The 12,569-nt window shown below is 45.1% G+C and overlaps 1 protein-coding gene across 4 annotated transcripts in view; it reads left to right on the top strand.

The window, feature by feature from the left end:
- Positions 1 to 12,569, top strand: part of RERE (arginine-glutamic acid dipeptide repeats) — a 232,261-nt gene that overhangs the window by 65,922 nt on the left and 153,770 nt on the right. For all 4 annotated transcript variants that reach the window (XM_040533319.1, XM_040533315.1, XM_040533316.1 and 1 more), the window contains one exon: positions 6,755 to 7,225. In XM_040533319.1, the coding sequence (XP_040389253.1) occupies positions 6,901 to 7,225 (325 nt within the window). In that variant the 5' untranslated portion in view covers positions 6,755 to 6,900. The remainder of the gene's footprint in view (positions 1 to 6,754; positions 7,226 to 12,569) is intronic.

Raw genomic sequence — 12,569 nt, 5'->3', positions numbered from 1 at the left:
GGATCTTGAAGTTTGAGCTGTATATAGGTGACTGTGGGTGCTTGGTTTGGCTGTTGCAGCTGAGATTTCCTTTTCCCAGTGCTGCCTTGTCAGGCTCCCTTTTCACAAATGATCCTGAAGATTTTTCTTAAAGCAGTCCTTCAAACCTACTGAATGTACGGGGGAGTCTTTGTGGGCTGATTCTTATTTATTTAGTCCTTTGCACCAAAAAAAGTGTATAAACCTGAAAAATTCTTCCTTGAAGAAAATCCGAACAAGTCCGTGGAAGGAGCTCTCGTTCCAGCGATTGCAGCACATAGTTCCTTTAATCTGGCATTTGCTGAACACAGTGCCTTTTTATCTTGCAGTATGAGACTGAAGGCTTCCAGAAGAATGGTCCTGTTGTGTTTGTTAAGACCGCCAACACATGACCAAACAAATCTTGTTAAAAGACTGATCTGTCTGGCTGCCTTAAACAAGAGGAGTTCTCCTCCATGGTTTTCCTTACCCTGCGTACTCCGTTGCCTTTTTATTTCACTCTCACAGCGTTTCTGTTGGGCTTGCTTTCACATTATCTTTAAAACCTGACTCTTTAAGTATTTAAACCTCTTAAGTGGTATTAATGTGCAAAGAGGTGCTACGTATGCCCGTTGCTCTGGCAGTGGTCTCCAGGTGTGTAGAGCTGCCTGTAGTGGGTGGCTGCAGATCTGGCTGGGATAATTCAATTCTTGGGGACAGTGCTGTCCTGGCTCGGGTGGGAGGATGTGGAGGCGTTTGTATCTTGACAGATAGTGGAGCTTGGATTAGAAAGATGTAAAATGCTGGAAAAACTCGACCGGGTGCATTTGTGGTAGTGGTCACGTGAAAATTAAAACAACTGCACTTGGGATCTTTAAATGAAGGCTAAATCGGGCCTGCTTGACTTCCTGTAAGATTCTCTGGCAATAACTTTCATTCAGTTTGTGTGTTTGTATAGTGTGAGTGCACACCCACTGACTTTGGTACTATTTATGTTGTGTCTTGGCTCTGTAGAGCCACAAGCTTGGCACGCTGGCCAGAGCAGGAAACGCTTCCATCCAGTTTGCTTCTGGATTCTGCTAGAGCTAAAGGAGACTTTCTGAGACACATCTGTCCTCCCTTGTAAAGTTCCAAATCTGTTAGTTTATGCTCGAGATAGGAATTGAAGCTCTTCCTCCTATGCTGCGAGTATTCAGGTCAGCCTTCAAATACATTGAAATGACGACAACGGTGGTGCAGTTCTCCCCACCTCTGCACTGCAGCCTTGCTCTTGAACTCGTGCAGGCAGAGGAGTCATCCTGGAGACTTGGAACAATTTTAACTGGTCTGAAAAACCAGCGTGGTGTTAAACACCTTTTCTATAGAAAAAGTGTTTGGGATACCAAACCAAGTAGCAAAATGCTGTAGGGGAAGCGCTGTGACTTGCTGAAGCAGCTGCTTTTGGACTTTTCTGGGCTTGGGGTGCTTACTGCCACCTTCCCTCATCGTGTCTGGCCCCCGTAAAGCTCCTGTCTCCTACCAGCATCCTGGTTTCTGTGTTCGTTTCTGGAGGACTGCACATTTTAACAGGGTCTGAAATTGTGGGTGTCTGCATTGCTGCTGGAGAGCAGAGAGCAGAAAGCTGCAGCAAATGGCTCTGCAGACACACTTCTGGCATGTGTTTGACTTCTGAGCAGTTGAAGATAACAAGGACCCTTAATGTTTGAATTCAGGTGTAGGCTGGGTCAGGGTTGTGTTAAATGGAGCCCAGACACTTTGTGGAGGAAGGAAGGCACTGCACACTGAAACAGCTTCTCTTTCTGGTGGAAGAAGTTCTTTCAGGACAAGGAGTTTTAAGACTTGCTGCACAGTAATGACTTGTGAGCTCTCAAAGAATTTCTCCCTCTTCATCTTATTAGTTTTTAGATTGGCCTGAATGCGTGCGTTCTGCTTGCGTTTTGTTGTATTTTCCAAGCGTTTCTCGTGTGCTTTATGGTACCTGAACCAAAGAGCAGTAAGGAGTTAGGGGCATTGCTGCCAGAAGGAAACAAGGAAATAAAATTCTCCAGTAGTGCTTGAGTGCTTATCGTGGTTGTTCTTGCACAGATATTTTATGGAAATTACACTCTCTAAGCTGATGGTATCTTGAATGAGTTGTCAGTTGGACATTATTTAATAACTGGAATCAGAGAAACGAGCTGTTAGGAAGGGTTTCCTCTACTTTAGGACTTGCTTCTTATTTCTCTTGTCATTGCTCTTAAATGCTTATATGCTGTTGCTTGTCATGCGGCATCTTCTGTAAATGTAGAACAGATTAGGAGAGCTTTTTCTTTTGTGAAACAACTGATGGCGTACTAGATGGAGATGGTTATCCCATGGCATACATAATAAATTTGGATAAATGGATGAATCTCAAGATTATTTAAAAAATATATTAAAGTACAGTGTGATTGCAGTGAGGCTAACGTTATTTCCTGAGGTTTTACTGTATTAACTGAGGGGTCAGGGCTGTTCTGCCATTCCTTTGTATACCAGTCTCAGCCACTGAGAAGTGAATGTTCCTCTAAGCTAAATTATTTCTTTCCTTCAAGATTTATCTCTAAGAAATTCCCTATGGATGAAGCAGTAAACCAGTATCAAAGGCAGTTAATAATCTTCAACCTGTGGGGCTGTAATCTGATTTTTTTTCTGCAGCACGATGACAGCAGCAGCTACTTTGGTGGTTGTTTGGTACAGTGCGAACAAAGAGCTGCCAAGGAGTAAAATTACTGCAAACCCAAGCTACCGAACTTGCCAAGAACCACTGAGATTCTCGATGTATTTCCTTCTAATGGCCTGATCTGGATTTAAACATCTGTGTAATTACTGTATTTGGCAGTATACGTGATGTATTGTCCCAGTTTACTTTAGAAAACAAAAAGCAAGGCTCAAAATATTTTCCTAGTTTTTTGTAACAGCGTTAGTTTTATGGGCTCCATCTCATTCGTGTATAATTATGCATAGAAGGATAAAAGTCCTCAACCCTCCCCAGCGTGTGTAATTTCTGAAGGATGCTGAGCCAGCAGGTAAGCGTGCACAGCATTTACAGTTTGGGTAGGGGTGACCAGGCAGCAGGATAGCTTTTAAATGCGGAGATCTCCGTATTGATGCCTGCTTCTGTCCGCCAGGTTGGTGTTTTCGGGCCTGGGGTTAGTGGATAAAAAGTGGGCAGGTAAGAGTGGGAAATGATGCGTGTCACCGAGGAGGCAAAATATGTCCAGAAATCTTTAAAGCGTGTTTGGGTCATTGTTTAGATGATAAATTATTGAATGCTGGTGTGGTAACGATGACTTAATTAGTGGTTGCTGCTAAAACAGTTTTTTTTGCTCTTCTGGCAGTCCTGCTACGTGCTCGAGGTTTTCCTAGTGGTTGTGCAACTGCTCCTAGGGTTCGATGGCTGCTCTCTTCTTAGAGAGACAAAAATAGTCGCTGTTCCATGATGACGGTGGTCTAATCCTGTAATGTTTTTGAAAATGGAGGTTTTTTAATGAAGTATATCGTATTTGCTAGACTATTTCTGTAGGGAAGTTGAGCCATGCTTGTGATGAGATTTCTCAAGCATGGTGTTTGGTCTGTGTATTCGGTGTCACTCTTCCGTGCAGAACTTGGTTGTGCAAAAAAAAAAACACACCCCAAAGCATAGTAATTGGACTAGTAATAAAAACACTGAAGTACTTAGAATTTAATCTGAGAGAAACAGCAAGGACGGAAGTCTATGTGGAGAGCTGTTAACTGCTGCACGTCGCTTTGTTCCCGCCTTTACTGGTGGGAGCTGGAAATCATCCCCCTGCTGCCTCTGACCCCTGGCACCGGAGGCTTCTCCGTGGCACTTGGCCCGGCGCGTTGTGCGGGGCTGTTCCTCCTGCCAGCAGCTTGCCTTCGCCTATGCCCACAAAAAGTGATGCTGAAGATGGGGAGAAGAGCAAGGGGAAGTGCACTTGGTGTGTTATTTCTGGAAGTGATTTGCCTGCCAGCCAGATGCAGCTCAGGGTGCAGTCGGGGCGTGTTGGCCCATGGTTGGACTCTGCTCCTGTACAGAGGTTTGCTTAAAATTTTCTTCTAGAGCCAAGGCTGGCAGGGGCAGCTTGCAGGGAAGTTGTCTGCTTTTCCCAAATCCTTCACACAGCTACTTCTGGTTCCTCGAGACGTAAAGCAAGAAGGACCTCAGGGCGTTCAAGATGCGGATAAAATTAACACGGGTGAATTGTCTGTCAGTTACCATCAGCTTTATTTTACTTTTGTTCTTGATTTCACTGAACACAAAACACAAGGACTAGCTCCTTGGCTTCTTTCTCTCAAGTTCTCCAAAATTACCAAAACTAGAATGTTACATGTTAAACAGGAGACAGCAGTGATATACCGCAAGAAAGATGAGAGGCGATGGGAACAGCTCTGCAAAGGAGAACTTCCTGTTAGGCTTCAGATTCTCGTTTTTCTGCCTAACTCACAAATGGAGTCTTTGGGAATTGGAGCAAGTATCTGAGAGTGGCTGTAAGTGGCTGCATCTTATCCATCCGCGGAGGTCACTGAAATAACCTAATAGGTGTATCTTGCAGTCTTCAGTTCCTAGGCTCTACAGAGCGCACAAAGATCTCGTGTACATAGGTTGAGATAACACTACTTGTAATTTTAGATTGCCTTGGGGAAGTAATTAGCTTTCATTCACAATATTTATTTATTCTCTAAAGTGAATTTTGTTGTATCTACAACAGGGGAAAAAAAATACGCTTGCTATCGGGGAATTTCGTAGCCTCTAGAAATTTAAGGCACTTCTTATTGCGTCCCTGTAGACCGGTGCTATCACTATTATCTGCAGCTTCTCAGGCAATTGACAGGTTCATTGTGGGCTTCTCTCCTGGAGCCGCAGTGGGCTCCCCTTGTGTGTTATTGGGACGATGGCAGCTGCTATGAGGAGGAAAGAAAATAGAATCATTTCTTACCTGGATGATTGGTTCGTTCGGGAAATGCCTGAGAGATTTGAGCCCCAGCCCGAGCTGTGTCAGCAGAAGCAATTTGTCTCTCTGGCTATTGCCATTGCTGGAGGTAGGAGTCAGCAGGGACAGGAATATATCGTAGCCTGGGATTTGGGTAGCACCGAAGGAAATTTCAAATACACAGGTTCACTGACTTCTCGGCTGACTTATTAAAAATCAAAGTAGTCTTTTTCTTCTGGAATGTGGTTTCAAATACTTAACGGATGAGCATTCAACCTCTGTAGGTCCCTGACTTCTGCTCTGGGAAGTGCTCTAGCGTTCTGCCCAGTGGAGTAATTTCCAGTTACAAGAGCTCGTTCAGGTTCCTGCAAAGTTGCACATTGGCAGTGAAATGGGGTTTGTACTTCTGTACATGAATTCAGAGGCCTCATATATAGTGTTTTTACTCATGGTGTAGAATCCATGGTGTAAGATGGGCCTGAATTATCCTAATGATTCTGGCCTGTACTCCTTCAAGGATCTCATCAGTAAATAGTAATGGGGTCTCTTGGAAAATATAGCTACAAGATAGAGCTTTGTTCTATTCTAGAATATCGGGATATCCAACGTCTTTTCTGAAGGGGTGTGTGACTGGCTTCCTGCAAGCCCTGCCAGGGTTTTAGGATTTAAAAAAAAAAAAGGAGGGGGTGGAAGTGAGGGGGGAAAAAGAACTATTTATAGAGTACTTCTCTCTTTGGTCATACTTAATTTATTTTTTCTCCTGCTGAAAGCCGAGTGATGGGTTGCCCAGTTCTTACCCTGAATTGATTTAGGCCAAATCGATCTCTTACCTGTTAGAGACCTTGCTGGAAAAGGTTCCCAAAATGTTTGTGCTGCTGGCTGGCGCGCAAAGATGCAGCATGCAGCCTGTCAGTCCAGATCAGCTTGATCCGAGCACCAAAAGGACATTTTAAGGAAACTCCCTTTTGAGCCAAAAGAAAAATGGGGCTGGTGCTTTTGGACCTTTTTGTTTGGCTTCAACAGGGGGGTCTCTTGGGGGCTCGGTGCAGGGAGATGGGCAGGCAGCTGTTCGGGGCACTGGGCTGTGGTTCGGGGATCCTGGCCCACACGTCTAAGCTTGCAAATGCTCTTGCAACAGCAAGTCCAATTTTTTAAAACTTGCATTGAAGGCAAAAATAATGCAGTTGACGTTACGAGTATTGATTAAACGATCAAAGAGGTAAAAGCACGGGATTATCTCTTCCCATTCTGTTCTCCAGCAGGAAACTGAATGTGCAAAGTGGGTTATAAAATCCACCGCCGTGTGCTCTGTCATTGGTAAAGCAAGCATGAAAGTTGTCTTTGATATGCGGAAAAACAAATTTTGTGAGTGCATTTGTAACTGCTGGGTGATTTATTTCCATTTCATTCATTGCTGTAATCTCTGGATTACAGGTTAGCGCTGTTTTTGGAAAATCATCTGGGGTTGAGGGAGGACTTCCTAGCTGCTTGTGCCGGCTCTGAAGGAAATGATTATCTTTCTGGAGGGAACAAAAGAATTTGTAAATTTTTAAGAAGCCAGGAGATCTTTTTGAGGGTGGAGATAACTTGTGAAGTATCTGTAAATTATTTGGAGCTATCAAGCTATCGTTTCTGCATATGCTTCAGAAGGGCTATCTTGTATTTTGCAGTCTGGTGTTTTCCCTGCTAAATTGCTTTAGGGTGTGGGGTTTTCTGTGTTTTAATTTTTATTTTCAGAAATTAAAAGTATGTTGAGTATTAACATGGGCTTTTTTCCCCTCTTTCCTCCCCCTTCCTCCTTCAAGAACCTTTTTAAAACGCTGGGGTTGTTGGAGTGGTTGAATTTTTCCTGGATTTGAGTGAGAAATTCAGAAGACTGAAGCCCAGGCTCACTGTCTACCTTTCACGGAGGCCCAGCCGTGAGAGGACAGAAGAAGGCACGTGGCGAATCATGACAGCGGACAAAGAAAAAGACAAAGACAAAGAGAAGGACAGGGATAGAGACCGGGACAAGGAGCGAGACAAGAGAGACAAGGTGAGGGAGAGTGAGAACTCGCGTCCTCGGCGGAGCTGTACGTTGGAAGGAGGTGCCAAGAATTATGCAGAGAGCGACCACAGCGAAGACGAGGACAACGACAACAACAGCGCCACCACGGAGGAGTCCACGAAGAAAAGCAAGAAGAAACCACCCAAGAAGAAGTCCCGATACGAGAGAACCGACAACGGTGAAATAACGTCTTTCATCACCGAGGATGACGTTGTATACAGGCCCGGAGGTAAGAAACTCCTACGTTACGTTTCCTTTTGAAAGTAATTGTGCAGCTGAGCTACCAGTTAGCTGGCTTCAGCAGACAGTGCGGTGTGCTAGCTGTTAATCTAAGTTGGGATTGTACTGGGGGCAGGCTGCCCCACTTCCGTCAGAGACAAATGTGGATACACATGCAAAACTGTGTGTGTGTAAAATCCCATTTATTGGAATGAACTTAGGTCCTCCTTTAAAAATGAGCTGCCCTTTTTTCTTTCTATTCGTTATCTGTGTCGTATGGGATCTGTGTCCAACAATTAATTCCAAAATGAAGCTGGACAAAGCTCTGAGCAGCTTGGTCTGAATTTGAAGCTAGACCTGATCTCTGCTAGAGATTAGACTCAGTGGCATATAGATTTATCTTCCCACCTTTCTGATCAATTATTCTGTAAATCTGATTTATTTGCAGAGCTCCTCTCCTGTCTTCTCCTTGTGCAATGTGAATCAGGTGACTTAAGATACCTGGTATCTCGTTAATCCCCCCTGACCCCCAACAGCCAGCTAACGCCTGTGCCCAGCAGCTTATGTGTTGGTCAGAACCAGCAGGGTTGGTGTCAGCAAGTATCTGGGTCTTTTGAGGACAGAAGCAGAAGCTTGCGGTGTCCTCTGGGCGTCTCGGACGTGCCACTTAATTACTGCAAAGTTCACATAAGGTTTTTAGTCTTGTGTAAGGTTTCAAGGTCTGACCTGCAGCTGCTGCCAGCTAACTCCTTCCTCAAAATGAAGTTGTACTTGAAAATTGCAGAGATGATTCAGCTGGCTGTAGTCTGTATTCTTGTGTAGAAATTTCTAGGTTTGTTTATGCTGTATCTTAACGGAGTTAATTGCAGTTGTTTGTTCCACCACAAGGCATAGTTTTCTTTGTCGTCACTGTTCAAAACACTGGCTTAGGGACTCTGCTGGTTCTATATTACTTTTTTGTAAATGATCACTGTGGTATAGTAACGTTGCTGAAGCGAAACAGAGATGAATTCCAAATAAAAACCATGGAAACTAAAGAGGTAAAATCTTGTCTGATTTTCTTTGAGGTGCTGCATATCTCAAGTACTAAAATTTCATTGTGTTGGTACAGATGTAAATGTTGTAAATGCTCTCTCCAGGTGTAGGTTCTCTAAAATGCTACTTGTACGTGTGGGCAGCTGCAGCTGGGTGGTATGTATCCAGGCTGGGCTGAAATAATGCTGCTCCATCCTTGTTCTCCTGGGCAGAAGGTGTAGTCTGCTTTCACACAGAAGGACAGGCGTTTGTCAACAGCTCACCTATTGAAACGCCTCAGGTGGATCTTTTGAACGGTTTGAGGCGGCATTTTCCTCGTGTTCAGGACTTGTAGCTAAGTAATATTAGTTGCTTGAGCAGCAGCAACAGGGAGCCTGCCTAAGGATCAGATTTGGAGCAATCTTACTGCCAGTGTCAGGAGATGAAAAATAGGAATATGTTAGGAACAGCTGTTGTGTGGGCCCAGCAGTACAATGCGATACGCTGGCTTCCACTGCAGAAAGACTTGGCTGAAAATTAAGATGGAAAATCACTGTGGTCTCAAGTTCCTTCTGGAGCAGAATGGGGAGGAATTGGCTTTTTTCTCCCATAGCTGCGGTGCTTGGAGTAGCGGTGGTGTAGCGGCACCTGGGTAGAGGTAGGTTTGCAGAGCAGCAGGAGTCACTCCTGGGGCTTTATCCAGAACCTGCACCTTTGCCAGAGAGTTGATGAAGGAGTTGATAAATGCTGCTAGCACGGGGAGAGCTTCAGCAACTGTGATTTATCTCCCCATGAGAGATTGCATTCAGGAGAGAAGGCTTTGCGCACAGACGGTGGTGGCAGGAGCTCCAGCAGCGGCTCACAACTTCTGCTCTCCAGCGATCCTGCTCCGGGGGGCTCCATTTAAGCACTGCAGAGCAAGGTGAAACTTCACATCCTGCTGCAGCAGGAGCTGCTGAGCACTGGCCAAACATCTCTCGGGCCTCCTTAGGCTGCGAGGAGCACGTGTGGGTGATGCTGAGGGAGAGCAGCCTCCTCTCAAAGCTTTCTTGTGGCTGTGGCGGACCCAAAACTGAGGGAACTGGCTGCTTGGGGAAGCATGTGTCCATGTATCAGCGCTGCTTGGTGGGGTCAGGAGGGGGCTTGTAGGGTCTGGGAACGAGTTTGGGAGCTGGGCTGCCCAGTCTCGACTGAGGGTAGTGCTGGCCACAGGCAGCTGCCTCTTCCTTGCCCGTCTTCAGCTCTGGTTTTTCAAGCGAAACAACAAAGGTGGTTGTATCTACGTCTGTGCATATCGAGTGTTGGGCGAGGAAAGCCACAGAAGCACTAATTGGAGAGGTTTTATACCTGTCACTTAAAAATCTGCTTACTGAATTTTATGGGTTTTGGTAGGGACTAGCATGAGATGTACCATTAAAATTTCAGTTTTGCTTGCTTTTTGTGCTTTTAAAAAAAAATCCTTGCACCTGTCTCTTGTCTTAAACTGCAGAGAGCAATGAGAACATGTATTCTTGGTTAGCTAATTGTTGGAGGGATGGGAGTCTAGATGAGAACTTAATTGACTGGCTTGATTTTTTTAGTACTTTGTTTTTAATTGAAAACATTATTTCTTAACAGGAGTGAGCTCTCGAATTCACGCTTCGGTGCATAATGTGTTCTAAAGGAATTACAGTACGTATCGTGGAAGAAAATGTTAACTTCTGTCTTTTGGCTAGGTTAGATATAGGGAGATTTATTTGTAGCTAAGGGTATAAATTACAGAAATTTTAAGAGGGCTTAAGAGTTTAAATTAATGAGACTCACCCAGCAAGGATTAGAAAGATGAAAGTTGAAGGTGTGTGCAGAACGGATAGCTGTCTTCAGCTCACATCTCTTAGGCCTTAAGGAAAGGAAATCCTTTCCATTTGTCTGATTCTGTCTGTTAAATACTTTTATCTGATATGGATGGATGTTAAAGGTCTGCATTTTCTTTCTGTGAAGTTCTTGGTTAAAATCTTCCTCTCTGTCCCATTGCTGTGCAGCACTTAATCCAAGACTGGATTTTCTTTGTGCTAAGCTCAGCACTTATTTGAGTAACAGTAACTGTAAATAAATAGATAAGCGAGATCCTTGGATTTCTCTCAAATGAAAGGTTATGCTGTATTGTTCCTGTATAAATACTGTTCCTATTAATTTACATAGATATAATGAATGTATGCGGAGCTTTAAACCATGCATTTAATTTAAATCTGAGTAGAGCTCCGAGACAACGCTCTGCAATTAATCTTCTCGACTGCGTTGGAAAGCACACAGAGCTAAAACCTCTTGGCCCACTTCCCCATCTGTCCTCTCCATTTTGACAGCCTCCCTTCCAGTTGCTTTCATGTCCATTCTGTTTTCAATTTTGTCTCACAGTTCTTATTATCAAAATGGTTATGATAAATGACTTCTTTGCACAATGTGCGTTCACATTTGCTTATAGGTTTCTTTAGCATGAGGTCATGATAGTGTAGGATCGTTGCATCAAGGCAGATTTTTTTTTCCTCCTTTGAGATTACCTAATACTGAAATTCCGTCAATTTCTAGTGCAGATTGACTCCCCCTGATGCTCCCAGCTTTTGCCAAACTACGGCGTGGTTCGAAAGGCTTGCTTTCCCATGCAGCTCGTATCCGCACGCCGCGTGGGGAACACATGGCTGCTGGCTGTGTGGGTGTACTCCAGGGCTGTGTGGTTTTGTTGTGTAGGGTTTTCTGCAGTTCCCCGAACGTGATTGGCAGCCTGTAAGCAAATTTGAATACTTTGCTACTCTGCTGTGCAAATCAGACCTTATAACTACATCTGTTGTTTGGGTTAGGCAGTTGGTCTCTGTAGGATTTGCTGTATAGAAGAACATACTGAAGTGCCTCTAACGGCTGTCAACCTGTCGCACTGGACTTCGGCGGCGGAGGAGCTCGTAGAACAACTGTCCAGGCTTTTCCCAGGAGCCCTGCTGCTCCACACATCTGAGAGTGGATTTCCTGGAGACCCTGCGTTTGATAGCTGGTTGAGGGACTGAGTTGGCTGGCTGGAAGAGGGAGCTGTGTGCTGGAAAACAAATAGCACGGGCAGTAACTTCCGTGATGCTGCCCAGGAATGGAAAGACAAAAGCGCAGAGGTGCTGCTGTTCTTGGGAACCTTTTTTTCCTCCTTCTTACGCAAGGCAACAGCATGCTTAGTCTTATAAGGACCCTGGTGTGCGGAGGTGTTTATCATTTATCTTCAGCTCGTTTTTAAACATAGGCATTTTCTTTTCAATTTCCAATAAATTGTCCTTGTGAAGTAAATGGGTTAACATTTCAGAAAACAGACATAGCAAGAAAATCCGCATCAAAAGACCAGCTGGTTCTGTGGCTGCTTTCATTGCCCCCTTCCTTTTTGTTCTCCCATCTCTTGCGTGCCTTCCTGGGGGGAGGAAGCTATGTGGTCCCTGTCCCTGTTCAGTCAGGAAGGGGCCTGGCTGTGTCAGAGCCATGGAAGATCCCCAGAGCTCGGTTCTGGGGTCATGGTGCTGCTGAGCATGCTGCTGTGATGGCCCCTGGACTGGAAAACTCAGCTGGACGGAAGTCGAAGTTGATTTGGAAAAAAGCTGACTTGCTCTGTCACCTGGGGATGAGGACAGCGCTGTTTGCTCTGCCTACGTAGAAACATTTAAAAGGATCTGCAGGGATTAAAAGGATTTCTGCGGCTCTGTCTCTACGATGACATCAGTAGATATATTAACAGCACATCAGCAAGAGGAGTCAGCCCCAGGTGAGGGGAGGTGAAATGCCTCTGCTGGGAGAGTGCACGAGAGGATTTTTATCTTTTTCTAGCCCTCCGGCAAAGGGCTTTGCAAGGAGTTAGGCGAGAGCCTCTGCCCTAGGTGGTGAGAGGTGGACACAAAGCTGGGCTGGAGGCGCTGGGAGTGGGACAGGCAGCGATGCTGTGCGAGGGCAGGCACACCAGGCACACCTCGCTGTCTTCATTAGCTTCCAAGAAGGACAAGAGACTTCTGTCTCAGGATATTATGCCTTCGTATCATCCATCTGGGGTTTGGCCATATGCTTCTCCACATGGGCTGGCTGTAGTCAGGCATCTGCTCTTAGGTCCAGTTCGAATATGCAGCTCGGCAGCTCAGCGTAGCCATAATGCAGTATCACGGGTTTCAGCATTCATTTAGTCTTTTAAATGGCTTCAGTAGTCAGGAGGTTTTTGATTTCCATAAATCACAAAGGACAGCAGTATGTTGGCCTCTGTTAATGAGCAGAAAGCGTCTTAAAAACCTGCGAGTGTTGCTGCTGTGACAGTGCCCGGGTTCTGTGCTTTGGTTTTGGGAAGTGCC

Source organism: Cygnus olor, chromosome 21, assembly GCF_009769625.2.
Source record: "Cygnus olor isolate bCygOlo1 chromosome 21, bCygOlo1.pri.v2, whole genome shotgun sequence".
NCBI lineage: Eukaryota > Metazoa > Chordata > Aves > Anseriformes > Anatidae > Cygnus > Cygnus olor.
The sequence above is the reverse complement of the archived record's forward strand: the minus strand, read 5'-3'. Positions and strand labels throughout refer to the sequence as shown.